General features: G+C 50.0%; 1 protein-coding gene across 11 annotated transcripts in view; it reads left to right on the top strand.

Moving 5' to 3' along the window:
• The window catches only part of CPAMD8 (C3 and PZP like alpha-2-macroglobulin domain containing 8), a 69,169-nt gene that overhangs the window by 26,078 nt on the left and 18,300 nt on the right, over positions 1-24,791 (top strand). For 10 of the 11 annotated variants that reach the window (XR_009350649.1, XR_009350648.1, XM_059160392.1 and 7 more), the window contains exons 16-26: positions 231-380; positions 769-930; positions 2,328-2,470; positions 6,333-6,395; positions 11,495-11,726; positions 12,624-12,777; positions 13,148-13,278; positions 14,765-14,816; positions 20,273-20,571; positions 21,140-21,365; positions 22,936-23,112. Coding sequence is in view for 9 of the 11 variants with exons in the window: in XM_059160392.1 (XP_059016375.1) it covers positions 231-380; positions 769-930; positions 2,328-2,470; positions 6,333-6,395; positions 11,495-11,726; positions 12,624-12,777; positions 13,148-13,278; positions 14,765-14,816; positions 20,273-20,571; positions 21,140-21,365; positions 22,936-23,112 (1,789 nt within the window). In the remaining 2 variants the exon portion in view is untranslated. The remainder of the gene's footprint in view (positions 1-230; positions 381-768; positions 931-2,327; positions 2,471-6,332; positions 6,396-11,494; positions 11,727-12,623; positions 12,778-13,147; positions 13,279-14,764; positions 14,817-20,272; positions 20,572-21,139; positions 21,366-22,935; positions 23,113-24,791) is intronic. The other variant, XM_059160395.1, reaches the window with a different exon arrangement.

Here is a 24,791-nt window from a genome sequence, read left to right as displayed (position 1 = left end):
TGCCCTAAGCCCTCAGCCAGCACCTGTCTCCCCCACCTCTCCCCTCCTCTCCCCTCCTCTGCATAGAATGTTCCAGTTCCACCTGCCTTGTTCCTAGCACTCTGCCACCTGGCCTTGTCCTTGCCTGGGCAGCAAGGCCATGGTCCCCACTGAGCTGGTGAGGGCCAGCGCTCATTGGCAGGTGGAGAGGTTGGCCAAGTTCTGGATTTCTCTGCTGTGTTTGGGTCCAGGTTTCACTGACGTATTCGGCCAACGAGACCCAGCCTGGGGAGGTTGTGGACCTGAGGGTCAGGGCTGCGAGGGGCAGCTGTGTGTGTGTCACTGTGGTGGACAAGAGCGTCTACCTGCTCAGGTCTGGATTCCAGCTGACTCCGGCGCAGGTGCGTGGGGGCCCTCGAGCATGGGTCTAGCACCCCCACAGCGGGGTGGGGGGGGGTTCTCCCTTTCCAGTAAGTGAAGGGCCTCAGATGAGTCTAGATTCTTTCTTTCACTGGGGAGCCCAGTCCCTGATGGATTCTTTGTGAGTTGAAAGATCTCGGGGTTAAATTCATCAGATTCTTGCGATGTAACATCGTCCAGGCTTTACCTCTCCAGCCCCTCTGCCCGTCTTTAGAAGGGGCCGGTGACACCAGTGCCCAACACCTAAGATGGTCTCCGAGTGATATTCGTGGAAGGAGGTTGAGATAGGAACACGCCAGACCCCCGAGACCCGGTTGGGGTTGACAAGAAACCTCCAGTCAACCAGGCCCTCTCTCCCTTTGCCTGTAGGTCTTCCGGGACTTGGAAGAGTATGATGTTTCTGATGCCTTCGGGGCATCCCGGGATGATGGGTCTTTCTGGTGGGCCGGACTGGCGGCCCGACGACGCCGGCGCTCCTCCATCTTCCCATGGCCCTGGGGCAGCACCAAGGACTCCGGGTCTGCCTTCGCTGTAAGGACAGGTGGTTTTAGACCCACCACCCCTTCCAAGTGCCTCTCACTATGGAACACAGAAGGGACACAGAAATTGTCAGGGGTGGTGTTTCCAAATTTTTATTGGGGCAGCACTAATGTTTGACTTTCCTAGATGGATCCTCCCAGTTTGCACAGCAGACGGGGTGCAAAACGGTATGAGTGTTGACCGATAACTTGAACTTGGGAAGGAGCAAAGACCTTAGGGTGCTTTGCTGGAAGGAAAACCTTCACCCTGGGAGCAGACAGGTGCCTACCCCAACATTTGTAGCTCACATCCGTCCTCCTTCTGAGCTGTGGGGGCTGGGGACCCCAAGGGTTGCAAACATCATTCTCGATCATGCCGGGAGCCCGCTGGCCGTCTCCACTCGAATGCACGGCCCATTGTGGCTGCTTTTCATCCCAGTTTTACAATCATTGAAAATGCATCCTTTTTCTCCTGTTTTTATTATGGAAGATACTCAGAGAAAAGTTTGAACAAATTAACAACACCTGTATGCCCACCACCCAGATTCCACAATTAACATTTTGCTACTGTAGCTAGAAAGTGCATTCCACATCTCTGTCTGTATGTGGATTGAGATGCGTATCAGCCACACATTTGATGAAAGCTGGCAGCTTTTGGAATTAACAGATGATGCCTCAGACTTTACATTCCCTGTTCCCGAAGGAGAGCTGGCCAGCAATTGAGTTGCTCTCAGTATTTTTTTTAAAGATTTTATTTGAGACAGAGATAAAAAGAGAGAGAGAGAGAGAGAGAAAACATGTGTTCACAAGTGAGGGGAGGGGCGGAGGGAGAAGCAGTTTCCCCGCTGAGCAGGGAGTCCCACGCAGGACTCGATCCCAGGACAGGGCTGGATCCCAGAACCCTGGGATTGTGACCTGAGCTGAAGGCAGACGCTTAATGACTGAGCCACCCATGTGCCCCCAAATGAACCATTTTAAAGTGGGCAATTGGGTGGCATTTAGGACACTTACAATGTTGTGCAAGCAGCACCTCTGTCTAATTCCAGAACATTTTCATCCCCTCAAGAGGAAACTCCATCCCCACGAGCGGTCACTCCCTGCCCCCGGCAACCACGAATATGCTTTTTGTCTCTATGGATTTGCCCGTTCTGGATGTCTCTGGTAAACGGAGTCCTATATGTGGCTCTTTGTCTGGGTCGTGGATGTGCTGGACTCCCTGCTGCTCTGCTCTGCACAGTCGCTGGGTCCCATGATCCCTTCAGCCTGGTCACCAAGCCCAGAGCAGAGCCCTGACTCCCCCAGAGCCACAATGCAGTGGTGATGTTGGGCTGGGAGCCCCAAATGGATGGAACCATTGGGGCCGTCCTGTCCGCTTGCCCACCTGGGTTCTGGGCATTGTCTGTTGCTTAGGAAACAGGCCTGGTGGTGATGACCGACCTGGTGAGCCTGAACCACCGCCAGGATGGCGGCCTGTACACCGACGAGGCTGTCCCTGCCTTCCAGCCCCACACAGGGAGCCTGGGGGCTGCAGGCTCCTCTAGGCAACCCCCCAGGTAATTGCCACCTCACGCAGGGCTGTCTGACCTCGTCCTGTGGACCTCGGGGGCTGGATGGTTATAGCACCCCTTTCCCTTGGTTGTTATAATGGAAAATGTCTTCAGAGAATGCTTGCTGTCCCCTGGGGGCAAAGTCACTACTGACCACACCTGGCCACACCTGACTATGTAGGGGTTGGGGGTGCAGAGGAAGGTGCATCAGGAGCAGAGCTCCCTGGGACAGAGGGTTTGGGGTGGAGAGGTAAGGTGGGGTTTGACCCTCCCTCTCCCAGGGATTCTGCTTAGAAAATTCTTTCTATTTACCTCTTTCCTCCACCTAGTCCCTCCTCTCCCTTCTCCTCCTCTCTCTTCCCTTTTTTCCTTCAAGTTTCTGCTTTTTTGAGTTGGACACCAAGTAATGCTTTTCAGTGTCTTGTTTTAACTCAACACATTTAAGCCTTTCGAAGGTTATGAATTTCCCTCAGAGTGCCGCTGTAGCAGCACCCAAGTTGTGCTGTGAAGCATTTCCATTCCGGCTTGGTTCCAAAGAGGTGCTAACTTTTTTTGCACAGGGACTTATCCAGAAGTGGATCTGTTTTGAACTTTCAGAGTGATATTTAAATTATTTTTAATTTGTTTTATAAATTTGTGTCAATCACGCATTATGGCCGGTGAATGTGGTCTTTGTTATCCACTGTCTGGTTCTTCCTTTGGAGGCTTTTTGTGTGGCCAGATTTTGTAAAGACTTGTGTCTTCGTGAAAAGAAGATCCCAGGCCCCATCCACCCTGCACAAGGCTCCTCATGCATACTTGAGTCAAGCCTACAGATGGGGAAGCCCAGATCTTTCATGTTCTTCTCACTTCTCATTTGTCTGTTCGCTGACTTCTCGATGACAGAGAGAGGGGTTCACATCTCCCCTTAAGATTTGTGGCTTTGTCCTTGAAGTCCTGGAAAGCTTTGTTTTGTAGGTGGCGGTGTGTTTCTCCTCTCTCCTGTCTCATCTTTCTCCCTCCCTTCTCTCCCACCCCCTTCTTCGGCTGCCTCTCTCACTCCCTTCTCAAGCCCAGCTGTCAGCCAGCGAGCTGGGGAAGGGGGAGTGTTCTGAAGACATTGGCTCCCCACTGTCGCTGGCTTTAGGGACTGGCATGGGGGAGGCAGGGCTTGGCTTTACTCCTTCCTGCCCACTCCTGCAAGAGGGATGCAGAACCAAGGGGCTGGGGCTGGGGTCTGTGTGGACAGTAGTGCCACAGGATCTGGTATCTCTGGAGACCCTGAGGTTGGGCCCCACACTCCTCAGTCCTTGTTCTGAGCCAGAAGTGGCCTGGGGACCTCCCACCCTGGCAGGCCTGTCCACAAAAGCCCTCTCCATCTTTCACACCCTCTCCATCTAGACTGAGGTCCTGGATACTTGGTTCTCCTGGGTTCTTCCTGCCTGGGCTTCACACTTAGCAAGAGTGTGGCAGGCCTATGAGGGTCCTAGTTTCTAAACTCCACATCATGGCATGGGCAGGCCAGTCTCCCCATTGGGTACTTGGGATACATATGGAGGCATTTCTAGTACCTAGTTGGGTGAGGACCTTCACCCTCCAGACACCGCCTCGGGGTCCCTGCCCTCTTATGGCAGGTACCCCAAGAGCTTGGCCTAGAGTGGGCATGAAAGTAATTTTCTGAAACCTCAAACCACGAAGGCAATTGTAAATCCCAGTGCAGAAAGGCATAAGATATGCCTTTAAAAGGAAGTGTCCATGCATTTTTGTAATTGGTTTACACATCCATACATCCGTATTCTGAGGACAAGATATTTTTCTTAACCACGTGCATTGGTTGAAACTTTTTAAGCAGTGTGAAGTTTACATAATTAAATATAAGTCTCTCTCCTGCCTCTAGATCCTCCATTCCCTTGTTTAGAGACAACCATGGTCAATAATTTCTTAGATTTCTAGAAATTTTCTGTGCATACACAAGGATATTTTTAAAGATTTATTTATTTATTTTAGAAAGAGAGAGAGCGAGAGAGAGTGCATGAGCAGGAGGGGCAGAGGGAGAGGGAGGGAGAATCCCAAGCAGACTCAGAGCTCAGTGTGGGGCCTGATGCAGGGCTTGATCCCAGGACCCTGAGATGTCCTGAGCCAAAACTAAGAGTCTGATGCTTAACTATGTCACCCAAGTGCCCCTATATGAGGATTTTTAAAAAAGATTTTATTTATTTATTTGACAAAGATCACAAGTTGGCAGAAAGGCAGGTGGGGGGAGGGGGAGGCAGGTTTCTTGCTGAGCAGAGATCCTGATTTGGGGCTCTATCCCAGGACCCTGGGATCATGACCTGAGCCAAAGGCAGAGGCTTAACCCACTGAGCCAACCAAGCATCCCAGGATTTTTTTTTAAAGCAATGAGAGATGGGACGCCTGGGTGGTTCAGTTGATTAAGTGTCTGCCTTTGGCTTGAGTCATGGTCCCAGGGTCTTGGGCTCAAGCCCCACATTTGGCTCCCCGCTTAGTGGGGAGCCTGCTTCTTCCTCTCCCTCTACCCGCTGCTCCTCTGCTGTTCTCTCTCTGTGTCAAATAGATAAATAAAGTCTTTAAAAAAACAAAAACAAAAGCAATGAGAGAACACTATAGGACTGTTCTGAGCCTTCCTTTTCAAAGTCAATGATAAGTCTTGGAAATGGATCCATCTCAGTGCACCTCCGCTGACCTCACTCCCTTAGACTGACATGTAGCATTCTGCAGCATGAACGTACTACCAGCTGATTAACCTGGTCACCCTCCTGATGGAGATTTTTGGCTGCTTGCCGCCACAAACCAGCCCTTTGTCCTGCGGCCTGTGTCCATGAGTATTTCCAGGGCGCAGTCCTTGGAGAGATTCTGCAGGTTGAAAGGATGTGGAGCATTTTTAATTTTGAGAAGTTCTGCCAAATTTCAAGTAAGGCTCGGTTTTATTATTATTTTTATTTTTAAAGATTTTATTTATTTGCCAGAGAGAGAGCACAAGCAGGGGGAGTGGCAGGCAGAGGGAGAAGGAGAAGCAGGCTCTCCACTGATCAGGGAGCCCAATGCGGGATTTGATCCCAGGACTCTGGGATCATCACCTGAGCTGGAGACAGATGCTTAACCAACCGAGACACCTGGGCATCCTATTATTATTTTTTTCTAATTATTATTTTAAAGAAGAAGACAGTGCTTGAGGAAGGTGGGCTGTGAGGCTCCTGTGAATGAACCCAGGTGCTCTTTAGGAAACAGGGAGGGGCTGGGGGCTCAAAGTGAGATATGGAAAAACATGGCAAACCCGGGGCAGGGGGGGAATTTAGCAAAGGGGAGGATGCTGGCAGGGGGGTCCCTGTGACCCTTCTTACCTTCTAAATTCAGAATGTGAAGTGCCACTGTTGAGTAAGGGTGATTCTGTCAAACCTTTGATGCACCACTTGTTCAAATCCTTATCAAGTAGAATGTTAACCCTGCCAGGTAAAAGAATTAGTGGGTTTGGGGCACCTGGGTGACTCAGTGGGTTAAGCCTCTGCCTTCGGCCCAGGTCATGATTTCAGAGTCCTGGGATTGACCCCCGCATTGGGCTCTCTGCTTAGCAGGGAGCCTGCTTTCCCCTCTCTCTTTGCCTGCCTTTCTGCCTACTTGTGATCTCTGTCAAATAAACTAACAAAATCTTAAAAAAAAAAAAAAGAACTGGCAGGTTCTGTCCTAATCAACTAGAGTGTTAATTGACAGCCAAGAGAATTAAGCCACGACTCTGTAACCAAGTCCAGTGTTAACCTTTCCAGGTAAGACTTCCTGTGTTATCTTTTACTTGGGTAGAAGTTTACCTGTCCGGTATGGAATTAAGGTAGGTCCCACGACACTTTCTCATTTCTTTTCTAATTTTTCATAGAGCAGAGAAGAGGAAAAGGACCTTCTTCCCCGAAACATGGATTTGGCATTGTCTGAACATCAGGTACAGTGAGCTTTTCTTTTTTCTTACAGTAAGATGCCGTTTCTTCGCTGTGTTTGCGGGCTGACTCAGAGGCACTCAGGCAAGTCCAGATCATTCCCAATGGGTTTGCTTTCAGATCTGACGTCAGCATCTGAGTCAGACTTTGGGCATCCTTTTCCAACACATAAAACTCAACGCCATGAAGTCAGCCCCAAATCCCGCTGTGGCCTTGGACATCTGCTCAGGAAATATGAAATGCAGGGTCTTTGTGCCTCTTACAACTCCCACTTGGGGTAACTCTATCTGCTCTGTTTGCATAACGAGCTCATTAAAACGATTACAGTTCCCTGGAACATGAACTTGATCCCCCCCAACACCCTGCTCACTCCTCAGGGAACTCGGGCTCCTGCCCACTAAACAGGCTGCTTTTCTCAGCATATTTCCTTTCCACTTTTCCCCCCCCATTTCAGTCCTTTCTGAAGACGCCCTGCTGTGTCAAATTCCTGCCAGATGCCGTTGGCTTATTTTTTTCTTTCAATGCTCATGATTCGTGTCAGAACACCAATGTACCAGTAGAAGGTCATGGTGGCTTGCCCTGGGAAACTGGTTAGGCGGGAAGGTCAGAGGCCCTTCTGGTCCATGGGTGGGCTTACTGCTGAGCTGGGCCCCCTTTCTAGGCACCATGGCATGAGGGCATCACAGAACTGAGCTCCCAGTGGGGGGCTCCTGAGTCTGCTTTCAAAAAGATGTGTGTGTCGCCATTATGGGAAGACTTCTCATGGTCAGAACAGATCCAGAGGACAGAGTTCAATTCTAGGGGTCTAAATCTAAGACGGGCTGTCCATTACCATTCAGAGGTATCAGATGTATCTACATTTTCTGGGGGCCGATGTTTTTGGTGCTGGGTGATGTTTTTGGTACCAGGGTTGACACCTGGAACAAGGTGGACACTCGGGTTGCTTCCACCTTTTGGCGCAGATAAATAACCCTGCTGTGAACACAGGTGTGCAAGGATTTCTTTGAGACCCTGCTTGCAGTTCTTTGGGGTGGATACACAAAAGTGAAATTGTTGGCCCATATGGTAATTCTATGTGTAATTGTTTGAGGAACCACCATCCCGTTTTCCACAATGGGTGCACTGTTTTACACTCCCACTAACAGTGCACTAGGGTTCTTCTTTGAATATTTGATAGGTTTTGGGGCACCTGGGTAGCTCACTTGGTTAAGCGTCCAACTCTTGGTTTTGGCGCAGGTCGTGATCTCAGAGTTATGGGATCAAGTTCCACATTTGGCTCCAAGCTTGGCTTGGAGTCTGCTTGGGACTCTCTCTTTCTCTCTCTCTCTCTGCCCATCCCCCTCACCACTAAAATAAAATAAAGATTAAAAAAAATTTTTTTAAATGTTTGGTATAATTCACCAGTGAAGCCATCAGGTGCAGGGCTTTTTTTAGTAAAGAGATTTTTGGTTATTGATTCAGTCTCCTCACAGGTCTGTTCAGCTCTAGGTCTGTTCAGATTTTCTGTTTTCTTTGTAATTTGGCCTTGATTGGTTTTTGCGTTTCTAGGAATTTGCCCATTTCAACTAGTTTATCCAAGTTCTTGGTGTACAGTTGTTCATGTACTTTTTAATAATCTTTTTATTTCTGAGAATGGGTAGTAATGTCTCCACCTTCATATTTTAGTAATGTGAGTCTTCTTTTTATCCTTTGTCTAATTAAAAGTTGGTCAGTTCCATTGATCTTTTCAAAGAACCAACTTTTGGTTTTGCTGATGCTCTATTTTTTATATGTTCTTCATTTATCTCTGCTCCAATCTTTGTTACTTCCTTCTGTTAGCTTTGGGTTTAGTTTGTTTTTCTTTTTCTAGTTCTCTAAACTGTGAAATAAGGTTGTATATTTGAGATCTTTCTTCTTTTTTAATGACCATATAACTATAAATTTCCCACTTTAACATGGCTTTTGCTGCATCCCATAAGTTTTGAGATGTTATGTTTTGTTTTCATTCATCTCTGGGTATTTTACAATTTCTTTTGTGATCTTTTCTTGGATCCATTGGTGAATTAAGAATATATTATTTAGTTTTCACAAATTTGTAAATTTTCCAGTTTTCCTTTTCTTACTGACTACTGAGACTTCATTTGTGGCCTAATACACGGTCTGTCTTGAAGACTGTCCCATGTGCACTTGAGAAGAACGTGTGTACTGTTGCTGGGTAGACTGTTGTGTGAATGTCTGCTGGATCTAGTTACTTTATTGTGTTAAGTCTTCTACTTGCTTACTTATCTTCTGTCTGGTTGTTCTGTCTGTTCAGAACGAGATGTTGAAGTCTCCCATTTATTACTGGAGAGCTATTTATTTCTTGTTGAGTTCCATTTACGTTTACTTCATATATCTCAGTGGTCTCTTATTAGGTGCATACATGTTCATAATTGTTATATTTTTTCACTGTACTGAAGCTTTAATTAATTAATATATTATGTTCTTCTTGGTCTCTTTTAGCCCTTTTTGACTTAATATCCATTATGTCTGATATCAGGCTAGCCGTACCTGCTCATGTTTGGTTACTATTGACCTGGCATATTTTTTCCATCCTTTCACTTTCAACCTACTTTTGTCTTTGCACTTTCAACCTACTTTTGCCTTTGAGCTAAAGTGAGTCTCTTGTGGACAGCAGATAGTCAGGTCATGTTTTTTAACCCACTCTGTTGATCTCTGCTTTTTGATTGGAAAGTTTAATCCATTTACATTTAATGTAATTACTCATAAGGAGGGCCTCACATCTGTCATTGTGCTGTTTGTTTTCTCTGTGATTTATGGCAGTTTTGAGATGACAACACAGTGCAGGGGACCTAGCTCAGTCTACATCGAGGGGATCAGGGATGGCATTCTGGTTCCAGCACCCAGGATGTTCCGTCCTCTGCTCTGCCCACCTCCCCTCTGTGAGTTTTTGGGGGTAGTCATAGTGCACCTTTAGCTCCCTGTCCATAGTAAGAGCCCAGCCAGGCTGGCAGGTAGCTCCCATTCTTGTAGTTGTTTCTTGGTTATTTCCAGCAGAGGGAATAGCCAGAGCTTGGTGGGCAGAGCCAGGTGTGGTGTGGGTGAGAAAGCAGTGGGTAACCCTGAGCAGTTGGGCTAGGCTCAAGGGTCAGGATGCCATAAAGTGGGATAGGCTGGAGCTTTCAAGAGCTCAGCTGAGCTGGAGAGAGGGAGAGCTGAGCTGTCAGGTGTCAGAGTGGCCAATTCAAGCAAGACAAGGAGTTGCAGTGAGTGTAATGGTGAAGTCTTTCATGATGGCCATGAGAGTAGAGCCAGACTCCTCCTGTTCTGCTTTCCCTACAGAATGTCACACCTCGCAGGTGGGTCAGACATAGGGTTGTCTTGCTGCAGAGGGAGCCTTGGGCAAAAGGCAGTTTTATGGACCCTGGCATCGGAGGAATGGAGGGAGGAGGGCGGGCTCAGAGTGGGAAAGTACTGGGTGCTGAGCCAAAGTGGCAAGAAATGCCTTCAAGATTTCTTCCCACTGATAAGGAGACCTTGGCCATGGTCTTCAGACCTAATGACCTTGGGGCCTAGGCAGGTCCCTTCAGAGGCCACAGTTCACTGGTTGTGCCACGAGCCTTCGATGGGGAAGGCAGCGTCCCCTGGTGGCTGCCAGAGAAAAGCCTTTGTAATGGCCTGTGGTCAGGCCTCAAAGAATCAAAGTGTTTTTAACTGGGAGTTGAGTTCCATTGGGGCTGTGGGACAGCGAGGCTGGAACAGGGTGAGTGGGTGTCCCCTGGGTGGGGGGTGGGCGGGGGTAGGGTGGTAGCATCCAGTGTCCATGGAGAAGTGAGCTGTGACCATATGAAACTTAAAAATGTCCTTCCTTAAGGACCAAAAAACGATAGCGGGTGATCTTCATAGAGGGGAGGATGGAGGCCCTAGGCTCTGGGGGTTGCTGTGTGCCTTGGGCTGGGGGTGGGGTCTGGCCACCCAATGAGGGCCACCTGGGTCAGGCTCCTGGGAAGCAGACGGAGGCCAGGCAGGTGAGTAAGAGACCGCCGGACCCCTGCTAGGCCGGGAGCTGTCTGGGCTTCACGTCTCCCCCCAAGGACTCTTATACCAAATACTAAGATAAGTCTCAAAAGGCCGTTCTGGAAATGCAAAGGAGACCACAGAGTTTGTCCTCCTGAGCCATTCCGGAGTGATCAGGGGTGCCCCTGGCGGGGGGTAGGGGGATCCTTGGGCCATGAGTGCTAAGAAAAAGAGGCCACGAGCCGCATATGGAATTTCCGATCCCTCGTGCCCCGTTACAAAGGGTGAAAAGAAACAGGCAGAGTGCACTCGGATCACGTATGTTACTTAACCCGATAGGTAGCCGCAAACGTTATCGTTTGCACGGGCAATCGATCTAAAAATTCTTGATAATTTTGCCTTTGTTTTGTGCGGTGTGAGTTTCTGATAGCTGCTGTCACTAAGAGCCGCGGACTGGGTGACTCAGAACAGAGACTGATTCTCTCACTGTTCTGGAGGCCAGACGTCTGAGATGCAGTGGTGGGCAGGGCTGTGCGCCCTCCGAAAGCTGGAGGGGAGAATCCCTTCGGGCCTCTTCTGGCTTCCGCGGGCTCTGGCATCCCCCCAGCTTGTAGCTACATCCCTCGCCTCTCCGCCTCCGTCTTCTCCTCTGCCGTTGCCTTCTGAGAAGGATGCCCGTCATGAGATTGGGGCCCCCCTTCCTCCAGCCTGACCTTCCAACTAATTTCATGTGCAAAGGCCCTGTTTGCAAATAAGTTCACGTTCTCAAGTACTGGGGGTTAGGGCTTGGACGCATCTTTCTAGGAGACACAAGCATGTCTCAAATGACCGGTCCCCTCAATTCAGTGTCTTTTTCCTCCTGAACCGGGTGGGGCGTGCACTACCAGAGTCGCCACAGCTGAACCCCCGTGGCCCGTGGTCTTGTGTCTCCAGCTGTCCTGAGGGCCATTCGTGTTTCTGATTCTATGAGTGGTGCATAAATGCTTTTTTCCCAGTTCCCCGGCCACCTCCCGCCCCCCCTCCCCCGGCCTTGCTATAGACCCCAGCCCCTCCTGGCTGCCTCGGCCTGGCCCTAGAGAAGGGCCCATGGTTGTTCATCCTTCTGCAGTGACCCATCCGGCGAGGAGACGCTCAGCGTGCAGGTCCCAGACTCCATCACCAGCTGGGTGGGTGAGGCCGTGGGTCTGTCCGAGGCCTGGGGTCTGGGGGTCGCCGCACCTGCCCCGCTGAAGACCTTCAAGCCCTTCTTTGTCGACTTCACGCTGCCCCTCCACGTGGTCCGCGGGGAGCAGGCCAAGATCCCGCTCAGCGTCTACAACTACATGGGCACCTGTGCCGAGGTACTAAACCCGCCCTTCCCCCCACAGCCTTCCCTGTGCCTGGGGGTCTGGGTGGGGGGCGGGACACCCATGATGTCAGGAGGCCAGGATGGGGGGGGGTCAGCCTCATCGGCTTGGAAGGGGACAGAGCATCTCTGTAACTGGGGAGGGGACCGTGGGAGGGGCAGCAGCTGCGTTTTCGGGGAGGCAGGGGCCAGAAACCCCGGAGGTCCGCAAAGCAGGCGCTCACCATCCCCGTTTGCACACGCACACTTGCCGACACGTTCCACCTGTTGGTGTTTCGGTGTCCACAAACATCAGGGACAGTGGAGTCACAGCGGTTACGGGTTGAATGGGTCAGCACATGCCAAGAACAGTGTCCACAGAAGCGCCACCGCCCTTGCTGATGCTGTGGGGGCTGGGGGAACCAAGCAGGGACCCCAGGCTTCTCCCGAAGGAAGTGGAAAAGGCCACTCTCTCCGCCTCTTGGAGCTGCCGTAACAAAGCGGCGTGATCTGGGAGGCTGAGAACCATAGACATGGATTCACCCACAGGTCTGGAGGCCAGAGTCCAAGGCCTCGGCATGGGTAGGGCGCGTTCCTCCCCGCGGCTCTGCAGGAGCTCCCTCCCAGGCCTCCCACTGCCCAGTCCCAGTCTGTCTGCGTGTGACCTTCCCTCACGTGTCTTCCCTCCGTGGACATCTTGTCTGTGGGTCCTCTTCGAAAGATCCCAGTCCTGTTGGAGTAGGTAGAGCCTAACCTCACTGTGCAGAGACCCTGTTTACAAGTAGGATCACGTCGACAGGTGCCCGGAGTTTAGGACTTCAAAATACTTTCTGGGAGCCACCCTTGAACCCATAACAGCTACCCTGAGGGGATGGGCTCAGGGCTGACCTTGAAGGGCTGTACACCCCTGCAGGTGTACGTGAAGATCTTGGTTCCCAAGGGCATCCGGTTTGTCGGGCATCCTGGCAAACGCCACCTGACCAAGAAGATGTGTGTGGCCTCTGGGGAGATGGAGCCCACCTGGGTGGTTCTGTCCTTCAGTGACCTGGGATCCAGCAATGTCACAGGTGAGGCCCCGTGCTGCGTCACGCCTCTCCCGCTCCGGGCCACCAAGGCGTCCGTGAGCTGAGCCCAGGCACAGGTGAGGGGTGGGCAGGGCAGCAGATGAGCTCAGGAAGGCAGCTGGGGAAGGAGGCTGGGGGGCAGGTACTGGTCAGGGCAGTCAGGGCACAGGGTGGGGCGGTCCCCCGGGTGGGACCCGAAGCTTCACCTGGGGGGAGCTGAGCTTAGGTGCCACACCAGCCTAGCGCACATATATGCACACACATGCCTGCACACGCAATCACGTGGCCTGAGGGGGAGGGACGATACGGCTCCCTGGGACGGGGGGTGGGCGCCTGTTCTGACCGCACGCCCTGAGCGCTCCGATCTCCGCAGCCAAAGCCCTAGCTTACGGAGAGGTGAGCTGCTGCCGGGAAGGGAAGGCCCTCAGACACCTGGAGGAGAGCTTCGGTGACAGGCGGGTCCCTGCTGGGAGGGATCACATCAAGCGCAGTGTGACGGTTGAGGTAAGTCCATGTCCTTGCTGAGGACCCTTCGCCAGGGCCTGATTCCATCAACCATGGTGTGTCGGCTTCACTGGGGTGTATGGTCCCCGCCCAGGGCTGGGGCAGCCCCCGTGGGTCCTGCTCTCAGTCTGGGGGTGGGTGAGGGGTCTCTGCATCTCCTCACTGAGGGGCTGCAGCGTCTGGCCCTCCTCCCGTGTGGAGTGGGGCTTGGCAGAGCGGCCTGGGACTGGCAAGGGCTGTGGGGAAATGTCCTCTGACCCCCACGTTGACCATCTTAGAGGACAGTGTGCCTCGGTCTCCGACTTCCTGTTTGTCACAGTCAATTATGGGGGTCGTGACCTGGTATCTGGAGGGCTGTCACTGGAACGCCCGTGCAGAAAGGACACAGAGCCTAGAGCGGAGGGGCCCAGGGATTGGGGTCTTACTGACACCCCCCACCCCGGCTGGGAATCTAGGATCTGCCACTTAGTGTGGGCTGGGCGCCTGTCTTGATATTCCAGCGCCGCTCCCGAAGTCGGGGGTGCTCACACTCAGCCCGCAGCATGGCGGGGGGTCGGGGGCTCGGGGAGAACGCATATGATCCCTCGCAGTGCTGGGCGTGCGGTAGCAGCGATGCGCCGTATTTTGGGTGCTGCTTGGACACATCGGGACTCTCTCGCTACACCGAGTGCCCAGCAGTGCCAATAAAGCTCCTCAGCATGTCTGCCCCTCCCCTGTGGCCCAGCTGCAAACAGCTGCCCTCCCTTCTGCCTGTGGTCCCGGCGGCACGCAGCACACGCCATTTCGGTACACGCCCTTTCCCTCGGCCCTTCCTCCCGTTCATGCCGCTGGGCAGCCTGCTTTCTCTGCAGCATCTGCTGGTACCACCTGTGCAGGCCGTTCTGGGCACAGGAGGTGACATTGAAGCATCAGAAGACCTGAGAGGTCAATGCCAATAACTGAAGCGTGAACCGGAAAAATGGATTTCTGAAGCAGGAGGTGGCCGATGTGTGGCTCGATAAAGCGGCAAAAACCCTTCTCCCGCCCCTCCCCGCAGGAGAGCTCCGGGTGCATGGGTGGTTTGCTGGATCGGTTATTTGGCGGACACTCGTGCGACACTGCCTGCCATCTGCCGGGGAGGAAAGTGCAGATGACAGCAGCGTACAGTGGGGGAGCAGGTGACAGTTGGGACCTACGGGATGGAGGAGGAGCCAGGCTCCGCAGTTAGCCCGGGAGACTGGGAGGGCCAGGTCGGAGTGTGCGGCAAGCATGATGAATTTAGGAGCAATTGGCGCATTGGTTTGACTGGAGCCCGGAGAAGGAGAATGAGACTCAGTTTCCCCACCTGGGCCTGGGAGGTAGGCAGCCTGGTACCTGGTACCGTGTACATGTGACATCGGCATCACCTTGCAGGGTCCAGACTTGGAGCCGCTGGCGTGGGAAGGCGGCCGCTCCCCTGTGCCAACCACCCCTCCAGCACTCAGTTCTCCCCGTCTCTCTGTTACAGCCAGAAGGAGCCCCCCGTGCGTACACCTACAGTGCTTTCTTCTGTCCCAACGGTGAGTCCCTGCACCCGCCCTGCCGAGGACTTTGGCCCTTATCCCCACACTGTCACAGCTCTCCCCTTATTCAGCAGATGCCAGCCCTTCCTGGGCTCAGAAGACACAGCAGTGGAGAACTGAGATGTCCGGGCTGGTGACAAGCACGAGCCAGAGTGAGGGCTGGGCATCCCCCAGCAGAAAGTCCATGAATGTGGACTGGAGGCACCAGTGAGAAGATAGTAGGCAGGAATAAGGCTGTCTGTAGGGCCCTGGGTGAGGGGCCTAGGATCAAGGCAAGGGAGGTCTTAAAATCACATCACGGGAGAGCTGTGGGAAGTAAGGCTGACCCAGAATCTGGGGCCTTAGAGAAAATAGGAAATTAAAGCGGGTTCTGGAAGGTGTGGGATTTGGAGTCTGCTTCATTCCCCTGAAATCAACATTGTACTTGCACCTGATCCATGAAAAGGAAATGGGAACAGAGTGCCCAGTGCACTCCCCTGCCTTGGTGGAGTCAGGGAAATGCTAAGCAGAACGTGATCCCAGGCTGCCAGTGGGAGGGCCTGCCCTCTCCCTGTCCAGTCCCTCCCAGAGGAACCATTTAGCTTGGAGCTCAGGCTTGGCCTGGCACGGGGCAGTCACCCAGCAGGCTTTGGCAGGGGACAGAGCTGAGGATGTGAGCTGGAGTCTCTGGGGGTCGCCATTGCCAAAGTTATTTAGCATGACAGGTCCTGCGACCACCCACTCTGGACACAGACTTCCTCCTTGACCTGTTCCCCCTTTTTTATATTAAATAACAATATGATACATATATGCTCAAATGATTTTTGACAGAGGTGCAAAGGCGATTCAATGAAGGAAGGATAGCCTTTTCCACAAACAGTGCTGGAGTAGTTGGACATCTATCGGCAAAACCATGAACTTTGACCTCAAGGTCCCACTTTATACAAGAATTAACTCAAATGGATTGTGGACTTAAATGTCAAACTATACAATTTTTAGGGAAAAAATTGGGAGAAAATCTTTGGGCTCTAAGGCTAGGCATAGGGTTTTTAGATATGATATCAAAAAGCATGACCCATAAAAGGAAACTGACGAATGACCCTCATCAGAATTAAAAACTGCTTTGCAAGGGGCACCTGGATGACTCAGTCGGTTAAGCATCTGACTCTTGATCTCAGCTCAGGTCTTGATCTCAGGGTCATGAGTCCAAGCCCTCTGGTGGGCTCCATGCTGGGTGTGGAGCCTACTTAAAAGAAAAAAAACTACTTAGTGAAAGATGCTGTTAAGAGGAAGAAGATACAAGCTACAGACTTGTAGGAGAAAATCTTTCCAAACCCAGATCTGACAAAGGACTAGTATTTCGAATATATAAAGAACACAATCCAATTAGAAAGTGGGAGTTGGCTCAGTCAGTGGAGCATGTGACTCTTAATCTCAGGGTTGTCAGTTTGAACCCCATGTTGGTGTAGAGATTATTTAAGAATAAAATCTTTTTTTTTTTTTCATTGTTGACAAGGTTTACTTGAGTTGTAGAAATTTCCCTCATTTTAGCCTGTACTCCCCTATTCAATCTTGACTTCCACAGTGACACAGACAGAAAGTGTGAGGATTTTTTTTCTTGCATCTCTAGTGGAAACCTTAGCAGCAAAGAATAAAATCTTAAAAAAAAGAAAGGGGGGAAAAGAAATAAACAGTTCACCCAAGAAGATATATCGGTGGCAAATAAGCACATGGAAAGGTGTTCAAATAGTTAACCATTAGCAAAATGCAAAGTAAAGCACCATGAGTTATCAATGCACACTTACCAGAATGACTTAAAATTTTAAAAGGTGACCACAGTAAATGATGGCTGGGATGTGGAGAAAAGGGACCATTCATACTTTGCTGGTGGGAATTGTAAAATGGTATGGCTACTGCCAGTAGTTTCTTAAAAAGCTAGACATGCTCCAAGCGTTGCACTCAGACATTGCACTACTAGGCATTTTTCCCAGAGAAATGAAGATTTCTGTTCACATAAAACCAGTACACAGACATTCATGTCAGCTTTATTTGTAATAGCCCCAAACTGGAAATAGCCTAGGTATCCTTCAGCAGATGAATGGTTATACAAATTATGGTTCATTCATACCTTGGAGTGCTAGTCACTGGTAAAAAGAAATAAACTAATGATTTATGCAGCAACTTAGATGAAGGGGATTGAGGGAAAAAAAAAAAAAAAAACCTTCAATCCCCAAAGAGTCCATAAATGATTCCATTTATGATATTTTTGAAATGACAAAATTTTAGAAATAGAGGTCATATTAGTCTTTGCTGAGATGGGGAGGAAGGTTGGGGATATGGTGATCAAGGACAACAGGAGGGACTCTGTACAAATAAAGTTGGGGAAATCTGAAGAAGATTGGATGATGGATTGTATCAAGGTCAATATCCCAGTTGTGATACTGTGGTAGAATTTTGTGAGATACCACTGAGGGAAACTGGCTCAGGAAGACACAGATCTTTCCATATTATTTCTTACAATTGTCTGTGAATCTATAATTAAAATTTAAATTAAAAACATTTTTTAAAGTGATACTGGTGTGGGGCACCTGGGTGACTCAGTCTGTTAAGCATCCAGCTCTTGATTTTGGCTCAGGTCATGATCTCAGGGTCGTGAGATTGAGCCCTAAATCAGGATTCTCTCCCCCCATATGCCCCTTCCCACATCGCTCTCTAAAACAACAACAACAACTATGACAAAAAGTGATACATGTGTACAATTACTTTATGATTGCACTCTTATGAGGTTTTTAGAGAAGTCAGAATCATAGAGACAGAAAATGGAATGGTGGGAGCTGGGGCTGTGGGGAGGGGTTGGCAACTTAGTGTTTAATGGGGACAGAGTTTCGTTTTGCAAGATGGAAAGAGTTCTGGAGGTGGACAGTGCTGACATTTGCACAACATGACTGTAATTGATATCACTGAATTGTACACTTAAAAATGGTTAAGATGACAAACTTTAAATTATGTATATTTTACCACAATTTAAAAAATTGGGAAAAGACAAAGCAATACCTTTGTAATACAGGGAACTTAGACAGAAGGAAAAAATATCTCTTCTTGTGACATTTTGTTGTATTTGGTTTCATAGGGTTGATTGTTGTTTGTTGTAACATAGTTGTAACTCATGAACTATATAATTCTATGTTCTGCCTTGCTCATTTAACACATCCCAAGCCCTTTCCCTTGTTATTATAGAGTCTTTATAAACAGCATTTCAAAACAGTTTCAGTATGTTCTATCAAACAACTGCTCCCAGGGCACTTGGGTGACCCAGTCGGTTAATCGTTTGCCTTGGACTCAGGTCATGATCCCAGGGTCCTGGGATCGAGTCTCGCATCGGGCTCCCTGCTCAGTGGGGAGCCTGCTTCTCCCTCTGTGTGCTGCTCCCCCTGCTTGTGCACTCTTTCTCTGTCAAGTAAATATATAAAAATCTTAAAACAAAACAAAACAACAACAATAACAAAAGACTGCTTGATAATTTGATCATTATGGAATGTTTTGAAATGTTGGACACTTATATATATGGTTTCTATTTTCACATCATAATTTATGCTAGGCTGAATATATATTTGTATTTGAAGTAAAGTCGGCAGTATTTTTAACATCTTTATGGAGGTATAATTGACTACAATAACTCACAAGTATTTTAAGTGTACAGTTGGTAATTGTTAGCATGTGTGTACATCTGGGAAACCATCACAACTAAGTTAAACCCAAAGTCATGCTCCCTTGTCATCATTCACCCCTGTCTACACTTGTCACTAAGGAACTACTGACCTGCCTTCTGTCTCTATAGGTTACTTTGCTCTTTCTAGACTTTTATATAAATGGAATCATATGAATGTACTGTTTTTATCTGGTTCCTTTCACTGAGCATAAAAATTTTGAGAGGCAACCATGTTGTGTGTATCAATAATTCAGTCATTTTAAGGCTAAGTGGGACTCCGAAGAATGGATGCTTTGCACTTTCTTTATTCATTGACCTGTTGGTGGACATTTGAGCTATTTCCAGTTTGGGGCTGTTTCCAATAAAGCTGCTATGAATATTTGTGGACAAGTTTTTGTATGAGTAATATGTTTTTCTTTCTCTTAAATCAGTATCTGTGAGTGGAATAGTGAAATCAAACAGTAGGTATGCATTCAACCTTTTAAGAAACTGTTGCAGTTTTCCAAAGTGGTAGTACCATTTTGCATTCTCGCCAGCAGTGGGTGAGAATCACTTCCTCATTCTCCTCACCAACACTTGGGGTTGTCCGTCTGATTAATTTTAGCCCTTCTAATAGGTGTCTGATGGTATCTCGTTGTGGTTTTAATGTGCATTTCCATCATTCAAGCATCTTTTCATGTGCCTGTTTACTATTGGTGTATAGATATATTTTTTTCAGTATAGTGCCTGTTCAGATCTTTTAACATTTATTTCAATGAGTCTTGGAAGTTTAAAAAAAATATATTCTGGATACAAGTCCTTTCCCAGATAAACGCTTCACAAAGACATTTCTCCCAGTGTGTGGCTTGTCTTTTCTTTCACTTAATAGTGTCCTTCAAAGAACAGAAGTTTCTCATGTTGATGTGGTCCAGTTGATCAATCTGTCTTTTTATAGATTATGCTTTTGTTGTACCTAAGAAATCTCCAAGTCCTACGTTCTCTCCTCAGAGTTTGTAGTATTAGGTTTTATGCTTATAAAATGGCTCTGATCCATTTCGAGTTGATATTTGGGGACCATGCAAGGTATGGATTGGAGTTCCCTTTTCTGCTTCTGGGTAACTAGCTGTTCCAGCACCATTTGATGGAAAGATTTTTGCTATTGAATTGCCTTCATGCCTTTGTTGCGGATCAATTGTTCATGCACATGTGGGTCCCATTCCGGACTCCCTACTCTGTCCTGTTGAGCACCTGCTGTGTTAACACCAGTACCACACTGTAGTGATTTCTGCAGCTTTCCATCAAGTTTCAATGTCAGAGGTGTGAGTCCTTCGACTTGGTTCTTTATCAGAGTTGTTTTGACTCTTCTAGATTCCTGAAGTTTTCATATAAATTGTGGAATCAGCTTTGTGATTTCCCCCAAAAGACCCTACTGTGTTTTGATTGGGATTGCAGCGAATCTGAACATTAGTTTGGCGAGAAATGAATGCATTTGCTGTGTCTTCTGACCCACGGACGTGGTCTAGCTCTCCTCCGATTTAGGTCTTCATCAGTTTCAAGAGTCTTTTGCAGTCTCCTCCTGCATACAGTCTTTGCACATCCTTTGTAGGATTTAACCCAGTGAGCATTTCATCTTTTGCATGCTGTTGGCAGAGCTGTCATTAAGCCAACTCTGTTTGCTGTTCCTCAGGCCCCCTGTGGTCCTAATTCTAAGCTCTGGGCACAGACAGGGAGAAGCAGGATGCCTCCAGGGGCGCCCTCAAACCCCTCTCTCCTTCCCTCCATCCAGAGAGAGTCCACATCTCCACACCCAACAAGTACGAGTTCCAGTACGTGCAGCGGCCATTGTGTCTCACCCGTTTTGATGTGGCTGTGCGAGCCCACAATGATGCCCGCGTGGCCTTGTCTGCTGGGCCCCAGGACACAGCAGGCATGATAGAGATCGTCCTGGGGGGGCACCAGAATACCAGATCCTGGATCTCCACCAGCAAGATGGGCGATCCTGTGGCCAGCACACATACGGCAAAGATCCTCTCCTGGGATGAATTCAGAACATTCTGGATCAGCTGGCATGGCGGGTTCATCCAGGCACGGCTGGGCTCACGGGGGTGGACGTGGGAACCTCATGCTCCCATTTGCTGCCTCCTGCTCTGTGTCCAGCTGTGACAGGGGGTGGAGAGGAAGCAGGGTAAACACAGGGCACCACCTCAGGCTGCTCACAGTCTGCCTGGAGTCACTTATAGGGGTGTAGGGATCTGGGGGATGATGGGTGGTCATGGAGAAGGAAAGTGGATATAAGCAGGTGAAACGGGGGCTGGTGTATTTTAGGGGCCAAGCAAAGGCGACATAGAGAAGGAGCAGCTAACACAGCTTCCTAGAGGAGGGACATAGTCAGACGGGGTTTTGAAACATGAATAGTTCACCAGGCAAATTGGGGATTGGAGGATGTTCCAGGCAGAGAGAATAGCATGTACTAAGGCCCAGAGATTCCTGGGAGCCCGAGGACTTTGGAACCTGTAGATGCCATAGTTGTGTCTCTGTTGTTCATTGAATGTGTGAGGTGACCTTCAGTTTCCCTGTAGCCCGTGTCCCTGCTGCCTGAGCACCACTGTGTGCTTCCTTCCAGCAATCCAGCAGCCTTGGCCTCTTTTTCCAGGTTGGCCATGGTCCAGAGCCTTCCAATGAGTCTGTCATCATGGCCTGGACCCTCCCCAGGCCACCAGAGGTCCGATTCATCGGCTTTTCCACTGGCTGGGGCTCCGTGGGTGAGTTCCGCATCTGGAAGAAGGTGGAGGTGGACGAGAGCTACAGTGAGGCCTTTACCCTGGGAGTCCCGCACAGCGCCATCCCTGGGTCTGAGCGGGCAGTGGCCTCCGTCATAGGTGCGTCTGCCCTATAGCCTGGCTGGGGGAGAATGGGGGCAAGGACTCAGGCCATGGGGCAAGGTGTCCACTCCATACTTGGCTTCGCCATCAGCCTCTACAGGGGATCTGCTTCCAGCCCCATACCCACTCACCCGATAAGCAGCTTCTGGTGCTTTCTCCATGCTGGGGCAGATGCAGAGATGACGCCAGCCCTGTCTTTGAGGCCTTGTCAGTCTGCCTGAGGCTGGTCCAGACCCAGCCTGACCAAGGCCTGTGTGAGGCAACCCCAAGGGGTGGGTAGTGGATTCTGTGAGGACAGTGAGTGTGGGTGATGGGTGAGAAAGCAGAAAGTCTGGGTGAAGTCAGTGAGGTGCATGGTGGAAAGTGGGGGTCCTGGTGAAGGGGCAGACATCCAGAATGTTTGCTGAGCAGGAGTAAGTGGCTATGACTGGGAGTCTGTAGGGTGTGGGTGTACCCACAGGAATGGAAAGTGGGGACTGCGTGGTCAAAACAGTGCTGGGTATTGGAAGAGTGAAGAGAGGGCAAGAGGCCGGGAGGGGCACACATACCTGAATGTGGGGGTCTTGGGTCTCTCTGAGATCAGAGGACAGAAGCCCTGGGGCTCAGACAGGTTGGTGGTTGTAGCCAGATTCGAGGTTGTGGGAGTTTGCGATTTCTGAGGTAGGAGATCAAGTAAGAGATGGCTTCAGGGGTCAGTGACCTGAGTAGTGGCATAGAGGAGCAAGCAGATGGGCAGGGATGGAGATCGGGCAAAGGCCAGGACCCCTGTGCTAGTGCTTTCAGCACAGTGGGATGGAAGGTGGAAAATAAGCTGGGAAGCCCAGAGGAAAGTGATGAGAAAGTAGGTAGGCTCTGCCATGGATGGAGGCTGCAGGAGCAGTGGCAGCCTTGGTGGGGCAGGAGGAAAAGCCAAGGAAGGAAGAGAGGTGTGATCAGGGAACAGCAGGAGTTCTGGAGAGCCCATCAGCCATGTAGGGTGCAGAGAAGCCAAGAAGAGGAACACAGAGTGCTGAAGGGAGGAAAGCACAGGAGAAATAAAAAAGAAAAAAGGAACTGAAAAATATACCAACAATGTAATTTGTATGGAAACTTAAAAAAAAAATCTAAATACTCGTGGTTGAAGAGAAAATCACATTTCCTGTTGGAAATTAGATTAAAAAAATATTTAAAATGGAACCATAATGGCTGGGTTGATCTATCAATATTTGTGGGATGCAACCAAAGTTGTACTTAGAGGACAATGTATAGCTTTAAATGCACCTGTTTTAAAAGCCACAAAGAAATGAGCATTCAGCATAATGAAGCAGTAGAGAAAGAATACCGAGTTGAGACTAAAGAACAGAGAGGGAGGTGTGTAGGAGAGTTCCAGGGGATGGCTGCCAAAGCCAGGGTCCCCTGTGGGCTTAGTGGGCACGGGGCACGGTCTGGTCCCGAAGGCAGCACCCACAGTCAGAGAGTGGGTGGCCGGTGTTGGGCATTAGGCCGCCCTGGGGAAAGCTGTCGCCAGGGCAGCCAGGGCCCCAGCTGAGGCCGGCCCACAGTCCAACTCTTGTTTCCTCCCCTCCAGGAGATGTCATGGGGCCAACCCTGAACCACCTCAGCAACCTCCTGCGGCTGCCCTTTGGCTGCGGAGAGCAAAACATGATTCACTTTGCACCCAACATCTTTGTCCTAAAGTATCTGCAGAAAACCCGGCAGCTCAGCCCCGAGGTGGAGCAAGAGACCACGGACTACCTGGTACAAGGTACCAGGGGTTGGGTGGGGGGGGTGCTGCCGGGGTGGGGGGGGAGGGCATGGGGAGGGAGGCAGCCCACGTGCCCGGCACAGCAGATGTGGAAGGGACCCAAGTGGGTGAAAGATGCCACTCGGGGTGGCCCTGTCTGGTCACTGTTAGCAGGAACCCAGTGTCTGCCCCGGTTGGGACACGGCTCTGAGTGCCAGGAGTCAGCAATGGAGAGAGAAATGGCGTCTATTAGAAATGCAGATTTTTTTTTTTTTTTTAAACAAGAAGAGCAGCATAGGATGCCTCAGTGGCTCGGTTGGTGAAGGGGGTGCCTTTGGCTCAGGTCATGATCCTGGGATCCTGGGATCAAGCCCCATGTCGGGCTCCCTGCTTAGCGGTGAGCTTGCTTCTCCCTCTCCCTCTGCCACTCCCCCTGCTTGTGCTCTCTCTTTCTCTGTGTGTGTCAAAGAAATAAATTAAAAAATCTTTAAACAAAAAAGCAATATAAGCATTATAAAAAACATTTAGAAAAGAAAAATAATTTCCTATAATTGCATCCTGTTCCTGTGCCTGGTGAAAACATCTGAATTTCTGTGGCGTGGGGGTCCAGAGGTGAAATCGCTGGGTCAGGATGTGCTCACAGTCATTTTCCAGGCTACACTCTTTGTCCATCACTTACATTTATGGAAAACTTTTCTCTTGAACGTGGAGGGGGTATTACTAGTTTTTCTCCCCTACAAAATGCACCATTGAAAATCTTCAGCGATCAACAATACAGCAGCAAACCTCTTCAGAAATAAATAAGACAGCACGGAACATCCTCAGAAATCATGCAGCATCAAATATCTTCCATCACCAGGAATCAGAGCCTTAAGATGAGGTACAGCTACAAGTGTGTGGTGTAAGACCTCTTGAGTGCCCTGACCTGTCCCCTCTGCCATGTCTTGGCCCCATAGGAGGGGCACCCGGGAGGCTGTGGCCTCACCTCTGTCATGGACACCTGTTGTACGTCCTCAGGTAGAGCCTGTTCTCAGGGCCTCGGTTTCCTATCTGTGTAGCAAGGGAATTCATCAGTTCATGCCAAGGTCCTGAGGCCTCCAGAGGTTTGCTTCTGGCCTTGGGCAGGAGCTGGAGCAAAGGGGAGGAAGGCGAGTGTTTGATCCAGCTGTGAAGCTGGTGGTCACAGCAGGCACATGCATCTCCACCGTGCGGCCCCAAGTCGTCCTCCCAACAACCCCCAGGCTAATAGTTCTCATTTCCCACAGGAGCCAAGTGAGGCTCCTGGAAGCAGCCAGCCTGGGGTCCTGCAGGGGCGAGTGGTGGGGTCTTCTGGGACCCCAGGCTTGCCTGGATGGGATTGGCTGGCCAGGGCACTAGGTCCCAGCCAGAGTGGGAGGAGAGCCTACAGGCACCACCTTGGAAATTTTTGCCTTCAAGAAGGACCAGAGTGTGCCCAACTCAGAGGATGTCAGGTCCTTCCCAGATGGGGAAACTGAGGCAAGCGAGAGCCTTGATACCTGAGGCGAGTCTGGAGTTCCTCCCTCCTGGCCTGTCAAGATACCCTGTAGAAGATCTCCAAAAGCAGTCCTGATGATCCAAAACCATCCGTTCTCAATGGGGAAAGGAAAGCGCAAGAGCTCATGGGGAATGTGGAAACTCTTGGATGGAAAGGCAAAGGCAGGGGTTGCCATGGGCCCCAA

This window comes from Mustela lutreola, chromosome 2, assembly GCF_030435805.1.
Source record: "Mustela lutreola isolate mMusLut2 chromosome 2, mMusLut2.pri, whole genome shotgun sequence".
Classification (NCBI taxonomy): Eukaryota; Metazoa; Chordata; class Mammalia; order Carnivora; family Mustelidae; genus Mustela; species Mustela lutreola.
This window is presented reverse-complemented; position numbering and strand designations above follow the sequence as displayed.